The sequence below is a fragment of the Eucyclogobius newberryi genome, unplaced genomic scaffold (assembly GCF_026437365.1).
Source record: "Eucyclogobius newberryi isolate DKJ021-1_F unplaced genomic scaffold, fEucNew1.0.hap1 SCAF_20, whole genome shotgun sequence".
NCBI lineage: Eukaryota > Metazoa > Chordata > Actinopteri > Gobiiformes > Gobiidae > Eucyclogobius > Eucyclogobius newberryi.
This window is the reverse complement of record NW_027315835.1, coordinates 14,467,923-14,487,088: the sequence shown is the minus strand read 5'-3', so window position 1 is coordinate 14,487,088 and position 19,166 is coordinate 14,467,923. Positions and strand designations below refer to the sequence as shown.

Here is a 19,166-nt window from a genome sequence, read left to right as displayed (position 1 = left end):
CACAACCAGCATCATCACCTCCGCAGCATTTCACCCGGCCACACTGACAGGTGTCTTTGGCCCCGTGTGCAGAGCAGACACGGGAAGCAGCCTGTCAACAGCACCTGTCCCCTCCACTCCTGCTGCTACAATGTTCCAGAGAAATCTATGGAGCGGAAGGGCAACAGTCAACTCTGCGGCCCCCTGTCCAAGGTGTGGGTGGTGGGCTGTGTGGACCCTTTGGATGGTAGCAGTGCTGCTCAAAGGATTACATCTGGATTTCATCTGATCCATATGTCCAACAGAAAGTTTAGACTGAATTCACGATGACATGTAAAACTGTCACAATTCTCAATTTTATTCGTTCTTATTAATAACAAATAAACATGACCATAGACAACACACTTTTAGTTTGTTCCTTAAAGATACAAAAGAAAATCAAATTTATTCTTCCAAAATTTGAACTCCTTTCCAAAACACATACTTTTAACTGCCACAGGATTGACTGAAAGACAATGTCAACAAGAAGACCCTAGCTGATGACCGTTATCTGCAAATAATAAAATAATAATTAGTTGCACAGTCTCAGTACAGGCTAATGAGGCCTCTCCATCTGTGAGTGCATGCATGTGTGTGCACATACATACAGAGCAGGGTCGTTCAGAGGACACACACCTTCCTCAACTGACTGACTATCTGCCCTTAACTTAAACCCTCACCCCTGTCTCACCCCCAGTCACACACCCACCCCCCACTAAAGTTATTATTCAGTGTTGATTTGTCAATTAGTGTTTCTTAACTTAAATATATGTCATCCCTCTTAGTCAAAAGGGGATGCAATGATCCAGGACAAGTGATTTCTTGCACTGCTTTCGTTTTTGTTACATTTGTGTTCTTCTGTGTTGCGTGAAACCCCACACAGTCATTAAGGGCAGCAGGATTACCCTCTATGAAATCCACATCTCACTTTGAATGCCTGCACTTTGCTATTTGAAAAGCCTACAGTTACTATAGTGTCCTCTGCTCAAACACAGTATATTTATGCACTGTATATGCCATCTCGAAATTCTCTAACGCGACACTATCCCTGGTGAACGGGCAGATTATCCAGAGGTGAGAGAACACTTGGGGTCCATTTTTATTGAAGGGCAACTCTGAGTCAGCCAAATGGTAAAGAGCACGTGGGTCTGACCTGAGCTCAGATGGTGAAGTCTCAGCAGGGAGTACAACCCTCTGCTTGGGACGCTGCTGTTGAACTCCACAGCGACCCAGGCCAATGGGTTTCACGCTCCTCAACCACAATCAGCAGATTAAAGCTACAAAGAGCATGGGTTAGTAACATTCATTTGGGATTTGGGTCTTTTAAATGGGATGAACCGAAACAAACTGCCTAAATAGTTCACCCAAAAAGCATTTTCTTGCTACATTTTCTTGAATGAAGCAAAATAAGTGACATTCAGCAGGCTCTGGACAGACAAAAGTACTACCTTTGTCTCTAATATAGACTTTTTTGTATATGGTTTTATGCTGTGCAACCAGAGTAATTCGATATCCAGATTTTAGGCTCACAGGATAGTGGTCAAACTTCTGAAACCTTTTAGAGCTGCCCTGCAAAGAGCAGACCATCACTACCAAGATGACTAAACTATAAAATAACTTTATAATAATCACTTATTAAAAGAGAAAAGAAAAAGGCCATTTAGTGAAAGAATTCAGACAAAGCGTGGCACTCTCAGATTGCAGATGACAATTTTATGTTTTTATTTTTTATCTTTGAATCAGTGTAAGAACTAAATACCAAGTAGGCCTACTCTATTCATCTGTGGTACATTTTACTAATATTAATGCAATAATACAGGACTGCTAAAAGATTAAATAAAGCTATTTCAAAAGCAAAGACTAAAGGTAAACACTTCCTAGTCTTCTCAAAGTCATCGTAGAGTAGCTCAGATTTTAGACTTAAATAAAATGTTCCATGAAAATGTAGGATTCAATAACGAAGACACTCAAGTAAATGTGAGTAAAAGTGAGTCATTACTACCCACCTCTGACACTCTCTTCGTGCGGACGCTCCACTGGTGACCTCTGCGTGACCTCTGCGTGCAGCGCGTGAACTCCGCGTGAACTCGGGTCTGGCTGTACTCCGCATAACCCGCACGCACGAGGGCCGCCCGCACAGAACTGCTCCGTGCCGCCGCCTTCTAAACGTTTAACCACCCTGACTTTACCAATACAACATGTGAACGTTTTTATTGTGTGCGTGAAGTCCGATAAAGTGGGTCACTAGGTCAAATGAGCCGCACAAGCTTTGAGCCGTCCACTTCCTGTCCAATGGATACGGAAGCCGACTGCATTCAGTTGAATAGCTTTCGTTTTTCATTAGTTAAATAAGTTCTGAGTAAAATCTATTGTTTTCTTTTTTTTTTTTATGGGAAAAGTTTGAATGATCATCAATGGACCTGAGCTGACCTGCATCATTACATCGTCCGTGAACAGGCTCTTCTGGGCGATTTATTTTGTAATCAAGTTGATTTATGAATTTGTTTTGCGCCATAATCAAAATGCATTGGCCTACACTTTAGACCACCACAAAATGCAACGTGTCCATTTGTCTTCATCCACAGTTGGGAGTAAATGGAGTGAGTCAGATCAATGGCAACAGAAAACAATGCCAAACATTACTTGAAACAACTGTCCCAGTCCCAGGTGATTAACCAAAAAGTGTCTAATTTACCGGACTACTCCATCTGTCCTCATGCTCACTCAGGTCGTCTCAGGGATATTTTGATGAAATACGTTTTGACAAATTTAATAAATGCATGAATATAATAATACGCATGGATTGTCATATACGGCTGTGCCTTGGCTGGGTCCATTAAATGAATGCGCTGTGCGTGGATCTGTGGCTCCCTCTGCTGGTCGTGAGTATGGCTGCAGGATGCTGTGATCTTTAAATGGGAGGGTAGGAGGTAATTTGATAAACTATTGCGATTGAACAATAATTGTAAAACAGATGCACGGAATAAGATTAATAACGAAAACACACCAAGCTCTTGATAAATCCATTTTAATGGAAAATGTAAAACCCTTTTGAACTTCAATGTACAAAGCATGTAACACTTGCACTTTAAATTTTTAAATTGAAGCAAGCCATGTTTTAAAAAAATACCTCAGTGAATGTATATATGTATATATATTTACATATAGTTTCAATTATCTTTTAACTTCAAAAGTTCACCATAGTAAATTTTAACAAAACAAACAGACAATTATTTTCTTAAATAAATTACATCTTTTCTGTAAATACTGTTGCGTTTCATCAAATGCTGAAGTGAATAGGCCTTTTTTCTGTACATCATACTTACAGTCTGTACAGTTTGGCAGTTCTTTGTTATGGCGGGAGGACATAGAGCATGGTTTCCCAAAGTTACAGGCATTAGCTGGTGTGCGTGTGTGCGAGTGTGTCCTCTGTCACAGTAGAGCCGTTTAACTCAAACTACTACAATTTCAAAAACTGTACAAGTCACATTTACAAGAAGGTTTTTTTTCTAAAAACTTTTCATAAAACTATGAAATAAATACATCTTCACAGAGGAAATGAGTCACCATGAGTGAACGATTAGCAACAGAAAGGGACACAAACAAAGTACAGAAGAAAACACATTGCATTGGTCCTCGCCTCGAGTTGCCATGGGGACGAGGGGAGGGGGCGGAGCTTCTGCTGGTGATGCTGCGAGTGTGTCCCGCATGAGGAGGTGCTGCAACCTGCCACTGGTGTCATAAAGCTCTGAGGAGGCACAGGGAAGTACGGTGGGACCAGGGCGTTACGTGTCTGATTCAGTGCTGTTCCTCCTCAGAGCGCTCACCGCCTCCTTCACGCAGTGGAACAGAATGTTCTTCACCTGGTTCAGCACAAGAGGCCGTGTCAGAGTTCGAACAATACAAGCAATACATGATTACAGCAAAGACACATCCAAATGGCAAGTGAATTTGAGTGGTCACAATCTGCCAATCGGATAGGTCATCATTTTAGATAATATTCGCAAATAACTTAATATCCCATTTCCGTATGTGTAGCCCTGCGAACCCTGTATTATAGACGTTTAAAACATGTTTTGAAATGCAATGTGATTCTTGTATTATTTTAGTAGTGCACAATTTACTCTTTTCTCAAAAGTTAATGCTCCTGAATGTGTTTTAAATGTGCAGCGTACAATCAATAGTGGTTTAAAAACTGAAATGGCAAATGCTGAAAATAAAACAAATTCCAAATATGCTGGACACGTGGCTCATACCTGCAGCTTATCTTCGTAGTTGACCTCTTCTTTGGTGGGCCGCAGCTCTTGAGAGAGCTGGAACGAGTTGGCCACGTGCTCAGGAGACACAAAATCATTGATGACCTGAATACAGCTGTGGAGGTTCTGCACCTGAGGGCAAAACACGTTTGTCAGCTTCAGGGCTCGAGAAGAGAGTGATTTACATACGACTAGCACCACAACACATGAACTAAACAACCAAGTGACAACTGGTAAATCATTTCATGGATGTAACAACGTTTAAATCTCATAGTGTAATTTTGGGGGCCTCATGGGTGAGCAGATAGTGGGGTCCAGTGGAATCGTTGGCACTACAAGGTGTATTGATTTTGGTTGAACTCGCATTGCTTGCCCTGTTCTGTGTTTGTGGAGGACTAAAGTGGCATGAGGAGGGGCTTCACTTTCTCTTGAATGCAGAGGGAGAGATTGAACTTGGTTCGTACTAACATAGAAAAATCTTGGACAGGAACAGTAGAGAAGGCTACTAAATCATGTACAAAGAAAAGAAAAAGAGTATATACAGTATATATACTACATCTATACATCTACACGCATTTTAAAGTACATATGGCAGGTTAGACGACACATTTTCTTAATTTGACAGCTCAGCTAAAATGGAAAGAGAAAGAGGGTAGAGAGAGACATTCTGAAAACTGTCGAGGCCGTGACAAAAACCCACATGTGCAATGAATTTAACCACTGCACCATTGGAAAGAACTACTTCCTGCAGTTTTCCCCTTTCCTTCATAAAATACCACTTGTCTGATAGCGAACTATGATAAATATTTAGAAACGGGTATAATCCACTAAACAAAATGCACTTTAAAGAACTTTGTCACTTTTGTGGTGGGGATACTTGCTCTGGTCTCCATGAAACCTGAAATGTTGCATTAAACATATCTCCATGGCAAGCGGCACCACTGGGCCAAGTTACAGGTAACATCTGTGGAGAGGCAAAACCGCTCACAGCTAGTTTTTTTTTTGTAGTTAAAACATCTGTACTTGATTTAATGCAAGATTGATATGATTAATACCACACTGTAGAACCTTAAAGGCAAAGCATGAAACACATTAAAATGCATTACCACTGTAAGGAACAAGCATCTGTATAAAAATGTGCAAAGAGTTTGTTCATGAACAACTCTCAGGTGTGAGCTAAACACTTATTTTAACCACGCCCCCTTTCCAGGTGACTTGTCCCACAGGTGTCGCAGTACCTGGAGCATGGCTCCTGCTGGGATGATCACAGAGTCTCCGAGAAACTGCACCACAGTCCAGGCCTGAACCCCGTGCTGATCCAAGAGGTGCTGGCGCTGCTTGCGGCTCAGGTACCAGCCATGCTCTCGAAGGGGGTCCTGGTCCTGAGAGATGTCCAGCCCCTGCTCCTTACACAGCTGAGGGGAGACAGACACACATGAGCGGCACAGTTTCTCTAGTCAGAAAGGAACTGCGTTCAGATACCAACCTTATGAAGGAACTCTCTCACTTTGTCGAGATCTTTGTTGAGGTAGATGTGCCACAGTGCCCCTGGTGTTTCGGAGGAGTCCTTCAGTCTCCGGCGGACCCCCTCATCCAGGTCCTCTTCCTCCAGCCGCTTCAACACTCCTGTACCAAAAATAAAATCAACTGCTTGTGCCATGGGCCATGTGCCAAAAAGTCAAAGCAATATTAATAGAACTACCTATATTTTATATTATATATTTATATTGAGTAATTTTATGCATGCCTGTTATTTTATCATTGTTTATATTCTACTATTCTAATTATCATGTATTGTTTTGTTGCACATCTCAAACACTTTCCTAGTTTGTGAATCTTGATCATTGACGATGGCAATCCCCCTTTCTGATTTTTAAGTTCTGAGAACAGTTTTTGTAACTGAGAAACAGTTGAGTCCAAGTTGAGATCTGAATTAGTCAGAATTTTAATTAGAACTACCAATATCTATTATATTAATAATGTTAACTTGAATGAATAATAGTTTGATGGCTTAACATAATGATGAACCCAATCTTAAATATTGGGAGCTAGACATGTTCCAATTTATCCTGTATCCTATATTCTTATATTCTAAATATAATAACAAACCCTGCCTTGTCTTACCCGTTTTGGACAAGACTCCATTGCCTTTGGCTATGCCCACATAAACCAGGACTGAGACCACATCTGAGACCTCCACGTGAAGGTTTGCTGTGCCAAAGTCCTGGTCCTGTGACGCAGCTACACCTGTACAAGCCAAAGCAAGTGAGTAAAAATATTCAAAGGCAGAGTATTTTTGGGTCCAGGTGTTAAGATTATGCCTACCATAGGCACAGCAAAGTCTGGGACCCAAATCCGGTCTGACAAAGAACGATGGCAGATGAGAGGCTAGGTTCAGGCTGCCCTCTGGGTCAGAGTACTCTGGCAAAGGTAGGTTCTTCATCAGGTCGTCATATCTGAAATATAATACAAAATAAATGACCAACACACCCAACCATGTTTATCACAATTTCATCCCTACATGCAACGTCTACAAAGACTGAAAAAAAAAAAAAGTAGTTTAAACAAACCCTAGGAGGCCATTTCTTACATTCAGCAGTTCACCAATTGTTACAGCTTTAATGATCAACTTGAATGTTGGTTATTGATTTGTACCGTGAAGGCATGAGAGCCATGAACTCCTCGCCTGAAGGCCAGTCTTTCAGCCTGTACACCATCGGGTCTCCATCTTTGGACTTGGGCCGCTCTGAAAACACAATTATTTCCGTTACAACAAAGCCATAACCAAGTCAGAATAGTCTATTACCGTTCTTTTTAGGGTTCTGGTTTAATTAAACTACATTTAAATCTGGTTAAAAGACTAAAAAGGACAATTTTATAATGGAAAAAGTTTTACTTAAAGGCGCAATGGACGATTTTTCGGCGATTTGAGAACGCAGGCGGAAGTGCGCATGCCACTCCCCCGTGCGGACTGATACAACACACACGTGCGTTTGTTTATTAGCGCAACGGAGCGCATCACATCTCTCGTCTCCCGTAGATTTCTGTCCACTTCTGCGTCAGCTCGAACTGTCTTTCGCCGTCTTCATTTTGCCCCGTACACTGAGGGAACTATATTATGATAGATCCATGCGCTTAGGCACGCGGAAACATGGGGACGGACCGCACGCAGCTGCAGGTGAGCGGTAGGTGCGTTTTATGATTGATACGTGGCAGGACAAATGATTTATCCACGCCAAGAGGAAATATGATAAAAAATTTGCTGAAAAAAAGCGTCCATTCCACCTTTAAGTGCACCCCTGCATCAATTGTGTGTTTAGTGATGTTTTCTACTGTTATATTTTGTATTCTGTCCCATTTTAAGCAGCTTTCTGTTTGCAACACACTAAGAAACTCACTGGTGATGTCTTCAAATCCATCCCAGAACTCCTTGATTCCAGAGTTGGACACCACCTGGTCCTTGCAGTTGAGGAGATCTCCCTGGTGGTCAGCAAACTCCTGGTTGAAGGAGTCCGCCTTCCACATACTGGCGTTGAGTCGCTTGTGGATCCCGGACACCAACACGGGCTGAAAGGGAATCAGAGATGAGCAAACCTACTACCATCATCGCCCACATGTCTCAGCCTGGTGCCACTAACCTGTCCCTGTCTCCAGCTCTCTCTGAACAGCTTACAGTTGTTCTGGTTGCGGTGGTCTTTGAGCCACAGTAGCCGCTTGTTGTTTAACCAGCTGTGGGGAATGTCTGAATACTGGTTTGTGGATTCGTCTGTTGGTGCGAGCGATTTCTTCTTTTCTGTTTTGGTGTCATCTGGTATGCCAGGGCTGGGGCTGCTGTTGTTTATTATGACGGACTCTTGTTTGAGAGACAATTTAGTGAGATTTTGACGACCGGCAGGAATTTTATTTTCCACTACTGAGGCAATGATATCGTCAAGGATGTTGGGCATTGTTCTTCCTCCTTTCCCAGTCTGCAATAGAGACATCATTAGCCGAGCTGTAGATGAGAGGCTGGTGTTTAGTCTTACGTGTGGTTCTTACATGTGAGGCTGTAGAGTAGACTGGTGCAAAGGCAATCCCTGCATCGGTGGATCCCAGCTTCAGTTTTCCTGCGGTCGTGGTGAGGAGGTCCCTCAGAGTGGAACCCTGCTCTGTGCTGTTGGCCACTAGAGAGCTGCCTTTACAGTGCTGCAGCAACTCCAGATCCCCCTCCTTCTCCTCCTTCACAGATTTACCCAGCAACAACTCCTTATTTTCTGTTGGTTAGATGATGACAAAGGAATAGAGATGAGCAGATGTAAGTGATTTGTTAATCTAACTCCTGACACAATATGATCAAATGGGGTCTGACCTTTCTTCTCCTCTTTTGACTTCTGTTCAGCCAGATTGGCCAGAAAGTGCAGAGGAGACTGGGACTCTGGGGGTGTGGCCAGACCACTGCCTGCGTCGCTGACCGGGCTGCTACCTCCTCCGTTGGTCTCTGCTTTGGTCATGGCCTGGTCCGACTTCGTTTGTAGACCAGTGGATTCCGCCTTGACCACGGACAGCTTGTTACTGTGGTTGAGAACATTCTGCAGAACCTAAAACACATACATCAGATATGAACCAGAGGCACTGGACTCACACTGAAGGACCTGGTGTGGGCACTCTACCTGGGACACTCCATTTGTATTTGGAAGCTTGTTGAGAAGATTCTGTTTGTTGGCAGTACAGTGACAGTGAGCTTTGATGTTCAGTTTCTCTCTCACAGCGTGCATAGATGTCACTAGTTCAGTCAGCACTGCAACAAGCAGAAGCTGTTAATACATCATAAAGGCAGATTGTCTGTAAAGGCAGAGCTTGACAGAGAGGGTTACCTGTGCCCGGGATGATCTGAGTGGGCATCAGGTGTTTGTGGTCATGAGGTTGGCCTTTCACACACTTAAGCCAGCTGTACAGTTCTTTGTCTAGACAAGTAAAACACAAAAGGCACAGAGGAAAATTAGCAAAAGACGAGACAGAAAACTATAAAACTATTTTCAGAAGAAGAGTCACCTTTGGAGCTCTTCTTCTCTTTGGCCTTGAAACAGTCCAGGCAGACCACAAAGCCACACTTCTGACAGACCCAGTGGATGTTGAAGAGAGTTGCTTCACAGGCATCACACATTTCCCTTACTCCTCTTACAGCGCGCTTCCATGCCAACTTGCCTACAATAGAACATAAAGTAGTTCAAAATGACCTAAAATCAGGCTATAATCTGTTGGGAACAACATCTCATGGAACTGAAAACTTACCATCCTTCTTAATCCAGGATGCTGCAGTGTTCTCAATGGAAACCATTTGGCAAAACTTGTCACCTATGAAGCTGAGAATATACTTGGCTATATTTTGGTTGAGGTGACTATCTTCTGCAGATTTTGGGGCCCACAGAGAGAGGGCCTCATCATCAAACTGGTCTGGAGAAGAGAAGCCGTCCATCCGAATCACTCCGTTCTTAGTGTAGGTAAGCCTGGGACATGACGGATGATATCAAACTTCAAATGTTGTAATGTAAAATAATGTCCCCTTAATTAAACCATTACAAATTGGATATAAAACCTAAAACACCAACAGGTTTAACAATGTGACATGACATTTAAGTAATAAAGCGCTTTTTCCCATTTCACTTGGAATTCATGATCAGATTTGCATTAATATCACATTGTATTAGTGGATAAGGGCAGTGGGCCATGGTCTAGTTACCGTCTGAAATAGTAGAAGCGGCAGAAGACTGGCGAGTGTACTGGCTCCTCGCCCTTCTTGGAGCGGATGACCTTGCACTCCCGACATTTCTGAAGGTTAGGCCCAATCTCTGCACATGAATCATCTTGAAGAAAAGACTCTCCTGTCTGCTTTAACTTCTTCACCTTTCTCCAGTCCTTCAATACAGAGCGTGGAATCCCGTCTGCAGAAGTGTAGCAGTCAAGAGCACGGCAAAGCAAAACCACATGGATGTATGTAAATGAAAAGTGTACTTACTGCTGCTGGCCAGTTTTAGTTTAGTCTTCTCACGGGCAGAACGGAAAATGCCATTGGGTTTCAAGTCATCGTCATCCTTGTCGTCCCCTCTCCTCTTTGCCATGTCGTTCTGTTTCTTCTTGTAGGTAGGCTTGGGCTGACGTTTGGCACGACCCTCTATCTTGCTTTCACTCGTGTCCGAGTCATCGGCTCCACTTTCTGAGCCAGACTCGTAAGACCTTTTAGGCCCTCGTCTGGTAGACGGCGTTCTCCTCTCCTCTGCCTTGTCCTCAGACTGACCCCTGGTGCCACTGTCCTTGCTGACGTCCACCTCACTGGAGGTAGAGGCACTGAGGTTGACGGTGCATGGTTTGATCATGTCGGACATGGCTGTAGTGCTGTTGGATGTGGCTGTGCTGCAGGTGATCGTGTGAACCATCTTCTCCACTTTGACCACAGGAGGGGCCGAAGGACTACTAGTGTTTCTGTCCTCCTCAGAGTGCCGGGTTAACCAGGCCTTCTTCAGCTTATGGTAGTTGTTGGATTGTAGAGAACATGTGGCTGAAGTAGACGGCTGACCGTTCGGAACAGGGCTGGATTTGTTTGGTGTTGTGGAGCCACTGGCTGAGCTGTTACTGCTACTGTCAAATGAAGGTGAGGGTTGGCTCATACGAGCTGGTGGGGGCGAAGGTTGAGTGGACATTTTCTCCACCACATCTGAGCAAGAGACAGAGGTCCGTGATTGTGCTGCAGCCCAGGCAGCTTTGTGCTTTTTCAGGTGGACAAATGAGGTGGGGTAGAGCTGATTCCCACCTGAAACAGAGCTACAGGGGCTGAGCTGAGGAGACCCTGCAGCCGTGCCTCTAGGAGAGGAGGTAGAGAGCCGCTCATGGTTCTCTCCAGAATGAGCTTGTCCTTGGCTGCCAATGCCACCTCTCGGTGAGTGACAATAGTCAGAATCCTGGGGGGCTGACACAGCAGTCCTACAAACAGAGTTGGTACCTTTGACCCCAATATTCTCATGATTTGTTTTATACTGGACCCCCAAGTCACACAAGATAGAGTTTGACTGGATGACTAGGCTGAGCCCAGTGTCTTTAGCACCATCGCTCGGCCTCAGGCTCTCTCCTAGGGGCTTTGCTGGGTAAAATCTTCCCTGGGGTGACTCCTTTGAGATTAGAGCACCGGATTTGTTAGCACCAAAATAACTGTCATATTTGATAGACGTTGAGGAGCGCACAATGACAGATGCTGTCGCAGCCTGAGGTTTACACCTTGCTCCTCCTTTTTCCTGAATGATGTCTCTGCTCCTCCATGCATCCATCAGGCTAACCTCTGCTCGGCTGGTAGGGCCCATGGATGTGTTATGACCGATTGCTCCGTGAGCTTTAAGGTCCCTGAGTTCAGGCAGCAGGGTGGGGGGTTTCTGCTGCTCCACAGAGCTCTTACCTCCCCCTGATAGTAAACAGACGGGCTGAATGGGGGTCAGAGTGGGAGGAGAGAGACGTCCACCGTAAACTACACGCTCTCTTTCAGGTTCTTTTCGTTCCAAAGAGTGCTGCGTAGGGGGGTGGAAGACAGGGGCTCGATGCAGAGACGGCATGGCCCTGATCTGCTGTGCACTCGGGACGGTGGACGAGGACAGTGTAGAGATGATAGGGCTGTGGCGCTCTATCCTGTCTAACCCTGTGTGAAGCAAGTGGTGAGGCTGCACCAACGCCACCTGCTGGCTCAGCTGCTCGGTAATCTTACCAGCCAGACCCTCTCCTCCTTCAGGCTGGTGTTTAATGAGGGGAGGAGGCTTAGACAGAGAGCCTTTAGAGCTGTAGCTGCCCAAAGACAGCACTCCTGGGCTAGGAACAGCTGCGCCAACACTTGCCACCACCCCTGACGCACCGACAGACACTTTGTCATAGAATGCACTGTCCTTAGACGGATATAATCTTGGGGGTTCGTTTACTACACTGTTGGACAAGGTAGTAAAGTAGTTGCTTTTCTCTTGGATGATATGAGGGTGTGCATGGGCAGATTTGTGACTAGGGGAGGCCAGCGTCGGAATCCGGGGAGAAAAGGCAGGTTCACGAGTGTGGTCTCTGTCCCGGTCCAGGCTTTTCTCACTACATCGCTGGATCTTTGCTGTGAAAGGTGCAACCTCAATGCTCTCCTTTAGGATCTGACGGTTCTCCTCTTTATATTTAATGGTCCGATCCGTCACGTGAATTATTTCCTGCAGGAAAAAAAATTAAGATATAAGTTTTGTGACCATTTCCTTCTACTGAAATTATTATTACAAGTCCTTACAGATTCTTGACCAGATGTGCCAGACTGTATTTGCCTATTGATCTCAAAGCAGCAGCGTACCTGATTGCTGAGCCGTGCTTTGCTGTGGTCGGAATAAAGGCGATGGAGGTGGTCTTTTCCTGTGGGGGTTCGGCTCCTGTCATTCTGCTCCTGTTTTAACTGGGCCAGGGTCATAGTTCTGATGGGCTCCATGAAGCTCTTCTTGTCAGTGTCACTGTAAACATAAGTCAAGCATCTTTGTACAGAATCCAAATATTTATTTCTTATTCAGCTCAGATTTAGGGCGGGTATCAGTTAGGCATATATTTTTCTACGATTTGACCCGTCATCCACACATGATTATGACTTTTAAAAACGGTGCTTTTAGAAAACTCCGTTCCAAGATGAAGTTTTGTGTTTGAGTGTGGACATGGGTAACTGGCATTGTAAGTTCCCAAACGCCACTATCTTTAATACATATTAATACAAACATATGTGTCCTTGTTTATGCCTGACAGTGGACGACGTGTGTTGCTTTTGTTTGTAAAATTGCCTTTTCTTGCTCGATTTTGTAAACTCAACTTCTGCCAAAGAAGAGTGCTTTACAGTTGGCTAAATTGCACCAAATAACTCTTTCTCCAAATCGAAGCCATGCCACTCGCCATGCTTCATGTTTTGCGGAAGTGACGATGAGAAAAGGTATGGTCTTATTGGCTAGATTGGGTCTAACGTTTAGGCAAACACTGTCAACTATTGGTTTGGCATGTTAATGACCGCGTTCAAGAGCGCAATTATACGAGTTTGTGTGGATGGACATATTTAAAACAATTGTATGTGTACGCAATAATTTTCATAAAACAAAGGGCGGTGGATATGCGCTTATATAAATACCTGCCTATGTGTGTACATGGCTCCAAATCAATGAAGCTATTTTTTAATTCTTATTTTTTATCATTTCCGTTTTTTTAAAATCATAAACAAGCTTAATTATCACAGCCAGAGTCTGGGAGAGTGAAACATTATAAAACTTGCGTGACAAATATGTATAGGCTTACTCTTTATGGAGGTCCATGCAGGTTTTGGACAGGGGTGGGCTGGTGTGTGAAATAATCTTCATTTGGCGGTGGGCATCAGCGCTGGCCGGTCGGACTGGAACATGACTCAGCAAACCCAAAGCGTCTGTGCCTGCTCCGGCCTGGTGAAGCCACGGACTGGCAGTGTTCTGCAGAAAAACAAAGCACTGTGATGTCATCGGTCTACTTACAATTCATCAGGATCTAGTTCATCTGATCCTGTACATCTCAAGTGTGATCAAACGTACCCTTCTGAGAGCAGCCTCAGAACTAACTGGGACATGGTTGTCGTGGTGGACCCACTTGGCCGTGGGGGTCAGATTGAGGCCTGGGGGGTAAGAAGCAGGTGTTCCATTGGGGTACTGCCAGAGGATTGGGTACAGACCCAACCCAGCCGCCCCACTGTGAGCTTGAGCCAAGAGAGGAGGAGGGGGGCCTTGTCCCTGAAGAAAGAAAACAAAATTATTTATTAATAAAAACATTGTTGAGTCCACACGTGTAAGGTAAATGATTACTCTTTTTAAATTCATCTTTTATTTTTTTACGTACGAGCAGCTTAAAGAAAGACTGATATGCTTTGAATTAATGGTAGACTACAAAAAAGATGACGTCTGAAATGGCTAGTGTAAATAGAAATGACAGTAAACCTGAAGGAACTGCTGCTGGTGTGTCAGGGAAAGGTGACCCAGAGCACCAGGTGAGTCCAGCCGAGAGGGGCCCCCAAGGAGAGAGGCTCCTGGAGGTAAAAGGTGAGGGTGAGGTAGGCCTGAAGTGTGCGGTGGAGCCAGGAGGTGCGTGGTGGACGTAAGGCAGGGCGAATGTGGCGAGGAAAGAGCATGGAGGTGGGGGTGCAAATACGCCGCTACGTGATTAGTGGAGACAGAGGGAGTGTTGTCGGCATCGGAACGAACAAGTGCAGGGTCCCTGTAAACTGTGAAAGTCTCGTTCTTGTCAATGATCAGAGGGCTCTTAGTGCTGGTGGGGGTGCAACGTCCAGCAGATTCTGAACGAGACTGAACTGGCTTAAAACTAGAGCGGGGCGTGTCTCCTGAGTCCACTTTCGAGGAAAGACGACCTACAGGGGAAGGAGAGTTGTCTGTGTATCGCTGCATTTTATGTTTAGACACCTCCGGAGAGGTGTTTGGTTTTGGTTTGGAGATGTCCAACAGTCCTGGGGAGGGCTTAGCCCTAGGATACTCTGGGCCTGTTGGGGGGAACATATGAGGGTGTGGGTGGCCCTGGTGCTGCGAGGGGTGCTGCTGCTGCGAGGGGTGCTGCTGCTGCGAGGGGTGCTGCTGCTGCGAGGGGTGCTGCTGCAGCGAGGGGTGCTGCAGCGAGGGGTGCTGCAGCGAGGGGTGCTGCTGCGAGGGGTGCTGCTGCGAGGGGTGCTGCTGCGAGGGGTGCTGCTGCGAGGGGTGCTGCTGCGAGGGGTGCTGCTGCGAGGGGTGCTGCTGCGAAGGGTGCTGCTGCGAAGGGTGCTGCTGCGAAGGGTGCTGCTGCGAGGGGTGCTGCTGCGAGGGGAGCTGCTGCGAGGGGTGCTGCTGCGAGGGGAGCTGCTGCGAGGGGTGCTGCTGCGAGGGGTGCTGCTGCGAGGGGTGCTGCTGCGAGGGGAGCTGCTGCGAGGGGAGCTGCTGCAAGGGGAGCTGCTGCAAGGGGAGCTGCTGCAAGGGGAGCTGTGGTTTGACTTTGGGGGCATCGGGTGGTGTAGGTTTGGGACTGGGGCTCTTCTTGTCTGGGCTGAGGCTCTGGTGCGGATGGATGGGCTGGAGATGGTTTTTTCGACTCTCTTCGACCGATGGCGGTGGACGCCTGATGCCTGGATGTATGTGGCTGAAAGGCGTCTGCTGAACTACTTGAGGAATGACCTGTTTCTCCACAGTTTCTGATATAGACGTAACCGCTCTGAAAGAACCAAACACACAGGTCCGTGAGTACGGCATGGTAATTAGGTCTTATCACGATCAATACAGTGATTTCCAGAACAGAACAGTCAACACATTTCTACTTGGACACGTTGCTGCTGCAATCAAAAGCAAACAACAATTCTAGAAATGTAAATCATGCAAATCCAAACTGATCTGTTATTTTGAGTTGCACCATGCTGCATTTACCTGATCACTTCAGATGGGGCAATCTCAGCTTTGTTTGAGGTTTTAGGGACTGCGATAGCACCTCCCAGACTACTGTGGGACTGTGGTGTGGGTTCTGGCTCTCGGCGGCTCTCTGATGGCGAGGGGGGCACTGGTGGCGAGCAAACTGGCGAGGGGTTTAAGGGCAGGTACGGTGACAGGGATGTGGACTCAGCCTTCTGTGAGGCCAGGAGAGCAGACACAGCCTCAGAGCTCTCCTGATCAACTGTGGCCTGGGGGTCGTCTGTGATATTAATCACACTGCTGTTGTGAAGGCTGGTCTGGGACGGCCCTGCAAAAAGACAAATATATGTAGCACACAGCAGGGCACTCACTCAGACTGTCCATCTTTGCAGATTTCCCAGTGAATCCAAACATTCAAAAATGCCAGCTAGCTAGTATAGCTAGATAACTAGATAGCTAGCTAAATAGTCATTTAATACAACTTTCCACCATTTTCCTCAACAGTTACCTGATTCAGTATTTTTCTACATCAAACCCAATTATAGTATCAGTGCATCATCCGTAGGATATGATGTGCATTTTACAATGTTAAAAAAACACATATTCCTTAATATTCGGTTTATAAATTATACAAACGTAAACGTACCCTGTGGAGACTGGGTGATCTGCGTTACTGCTACCAAGTCCTCCTCTTCTTTAGATATGACCGTAGCTGCTTCCTTTAGAACGCCCTTTTTGTTGTCGTCTGACAGCTGAAGCTCCACCCATGGGGATCGGCGATCAATTACTGATGAGGAGTCACTCTTGCATCCCTGGACAAGTGGTTTCTCATCCTCCTCCATTTTAGAAACATTTACTTTGACATCACTGTTTTGAGTCTTTAGCTCATTCTCAGAGTTGGTCTCAGAGGAGGAGGAGGAAGAGGAGGAGGATGATGATGAAGAAGATGATGAAGAGGAACAAGAGGAGTGGACGATCCTCTTGTGAGGGTTCTCAGAGTCACTGCTTTCCGATAGATCTGACGTCATTTCAGTCTTAAGTCTCTTAGGTCCTGCCTTTTTCTCCTCTTCATCTCCTTTTCTGCGTTTGTTTATCGCCAGCTTGGCCTTTGACTTCGAGTCTAGAAAAGAAAAAACATTCGGGCAAATCCTTTGTTTACAACACAGTTTAAAATGACTTGATGTGGAGAAGATATGAAATGCAGTAAGTTACTTAGTTAACTTTTAAAATGACTGCAAAAGGAGCTGAAATTTAGCATTGCTACAAATTATTACATTGTGCCTTATGTTGAAGCCGAGCGCGATTTCTTTTACTCTGGATGAAATAAGGACACAGGTGTGCTCTTGGGTTCCCTACCTCTTGCCAGAGCGTCTTTGTCCTCCTCTGGGACACTGCTGTCGGAGCCTTTCCTCCTGGATGAGCGGGCGGTGCGTGGTTCTTTAGGTTCCCGCGTGCCACTGCTGGGTGAGAGGCTAGCCTGCTGCTGGCTTTGCTGTAATGAGCCCACAGAGCCCTGGGAACCTTTAGTGTTGCCTGATGAGGTCATAATGGGCCTGGGGCTATTGGCCTGAGCTCTGGTGTAATGACTCTGCAAGAACATAGCGACACACATTCAAGAACGCATTTGGTGACATTTGTTAAAGATGCAAAAACAAGAATGAAAACACTGAGTACAGAGGCAGTCATCATGTCAGCCTAAAGAAGATTGTAAATGTCTAGTACTGAACAATCTAATGAGTATATGGTATATCTTATCAGTGTGGTGTCAGTTTGCTCTGAGGTAAGTACCTGAGTAGTGCCCGTGGTCCCGCTGGGTCTCCCTCCTGCCATCTTTAATGTGTCAACATTTACCAGGACAAATCAAAACAAAAAACAGAGCAAAATCATATAAAACAGAAAAAAAATATGGGACAAGGAAAGATTGTGTTAATGAGTGCGGGGACCAAACATCACGGACTGCATTTGAGCCACTGATCCTTCGCCTCCTGTGCGACACATATGTGCTGGACTCCGTCATAAGAATTGGGGTTTAATCATTCTAAATTTAAACATGTTATTGTGTATAATTCTGTGTAATAACTCATTTAAAAATCAGGTCACTGAATCACTGAATGTTTTAAAGCTATGTCAAATTAAGTTAAATTACTATTGGGATAGAAAATGAGTATCTTAAGCCATTTAGCAGTATATATATATATATATATATATATATATATATATATATATATATATATATATATATATATATATATATATATATATATATATATATATATATATATATATATATATATATATATATATATATATATATATATATATTATTTATATATATATATATATATATATAAATAATATATATATATATATATTATTTATATCTATATCTATATCTATATATATATATATATATTATTTATATATATATATATATATATATATATATATATTATTTATATATATATTATTTATATATATATATGTAAAAATGTCACAAATGGACAGTTTTTTCAGCACTTGTATATTTTGTCAGGAGGGTCCGGTCAGTGATCCAAATGAAAGTGACTGTAAAGAACAGCAGACAGTGATTTTGATAACACAGTGACCTCTGCTGGTCACAGCAGGGTATATAGTACAAAACATGGATACAAGGGGATGTCCATGGGCCTCATTTATAAAGTTTGTATAACAAATAAATATGTTATATGTAAACACCTGGAGATATAAAACATATTGGCCCATGCACATTTTAGAAAGACATGACCATCCACAGAAAGAAGGGTAATGATATTAAACAAATTAAGCAATAATTGTTTTGTGTGATTGCAAGGATTTTTCATATCTATAGAAGCAATTAATTCAGTTATAATAAGTCAATTGGAATGTGCAAAAGAAGGATTTGTCATGACCAATTCTGTCCATTGTTTATGAACCTGAACTAAAGATCTGGGCATTACTTCTACTGAGAAGAGTTTGTGCTTGGCCTTTAAAGATGTGAACTGAGAGTATCCAGGGAGTCAAGTGTGTGTTTATTTTGTTGCTAAGTGATGCATTATTACACTTACAGGTAGTTGCGTGCACACTGTCTGGAATTTCAATGTAGACTGATGGTTTTTATAAATGAGGCCCTAGACAATGTAAAATATTAAGAGCCATTTTCTTTTTACAATGCACTGTTTGAGTGACAGTATTGACCAGCATCTGTGTGGTTCTATAAATCAAAACAAAAGTGCTCTTTTAGAGGCTCCTCACACTTACATGAGCCGAGTTGTTGTTGTTGTTCTGGCTTGAGCGCGACCTTCTTCTCGATTGGATACCAATATTTTCTCCTTTCAGCAGCGAATGGACAACATCATCTAGAAAGGTCATCTGGAGCATAGACGGGTCAACGTTCTGAGGCTCTAGCACCTGAACAACACACACCGCACAGAGTTATATAATATCAAATGAAAAGAAACAAAAGAGAAGGTAT

At 44.2% G+C, this 19,166-nt stretch overlaps 1 protein-coding gene and 1 long non-coding RNA gene across 2 annotated transcripts in view; one reads left to right on the top strand and one right to left on the bottom strand.

The window, feature by feature from the left end:
• Window positions 1-3,030: 3,030 nt before the first annotated feature.
• jmjd1cb (jumonji domain containing 1Cb) overlaps window positions 3,031-19,166 on the bottom strand; it is an 80,342-nt gene continuing 64,206 nt past the window's right edge. Inside the window, exons 6-32 of the mRNA XM_072455888.1 lie at window positions 18,953-19,102; window positions 17,483-17,524; window positions 17,051-17,282; window positions 16,341-16,814; window positions 15,713-16,022; window positions 15,455-15,503; window positions 14,249-15,109; window positions 13,850-14,044; window positions 13,584-13,750; window positions 12,610-12,763; window positions 10,270-12,475; window positions 9,994-10,195; window positions 9,546-9,760; window positions 9,306-9,458; window positions 9,128-9,217; window positions 8,924-9,051; window positions 8,623-8,851; window positions 8,313-8,527; window positions 7,913-8,242; window positions 7,673-7,841; window positions 6,930-7,020; window positions 6,600-6,730; window positions 6,399-6,521; window positions 5,761-5,900; window positions 5,513-5,689; window positions 4,275-4,406; window positions 3,031-3,881 (exon numbers count right to left, since the gene is read on the bottom strand). Of these exons, the coding sequence (XP_072311989.1) occupies window positions 3,804-3,881; window positions 4,275-4,406; window positions 5,513-5,689; window positions 5,761-5,900; window positions 6,399-6,521; window positions 6,600-6,730; window positions 6,930-7,020; window positions 7,673-7,841; window positions 7,913-8,242; window positions 8,313-8,527; window positions 8,623-8,851; window positions 8,924-9,051; window positions 9,128-9,217; window positions 9,306-9,458; window positions 9,546-9,760; window positions 9,994-10,195; window positions 10,270-12,475; window positions 12,610-12,763; window positions 13,584-13,750; window positions 13,850-14,044; window positions 14,249-15,109; window positions 15,455-15,503; window positions 15,713-16,022; window positions 16,341-16,814; window positions 17,051-17,282; window positions 17,483-17,524; window positions 18,953-19,102 (7,443 nt within the window). The 3' untranslated portion in view covers window positions 3,031-3,803. The remainder of the gene's footprint in view (window positions 3,882-4,274; window positions 4,407-5,512; window positions 5,690-5,760; window positions 5,901-6,398; window positions 6,522-6,599; window positions 6,731-6,929; window positions 7,021-7,672; window positions 7,842-7,912; window positions 8,243-8,312; window positions 8,528-8,622; window positions 8,852-8,923; window positions 9,052-9,127; window positions 9,218-9,305; window positions 9,459-9,545; window positions 9,761-9,993; window positions 10,196-10,269; window positions 12,476-12,609; window positions 12,764-13,583; window positions 13,751-13,849; window positions 14,045-14,248; window positions 15,110-15,454; window positions 15,504-15,712; window positions 16,023-16,340; window positions 16,815-17,050; window positions 17,283-17,482; window positions 17,525-18,952; window positions 19,103-19,166) is intronic.
• On the top strand, window positions 14,707-15,407 carry LOC140368820 (uncharacterized). The gene is made up of 2 exons (XR_011928201.1): window positions 14,707-14,854; window positions 15,260-15,407. It is a non-coding gene; the product is annotated as an uncharacterized lncRNA (long non-coding RNA).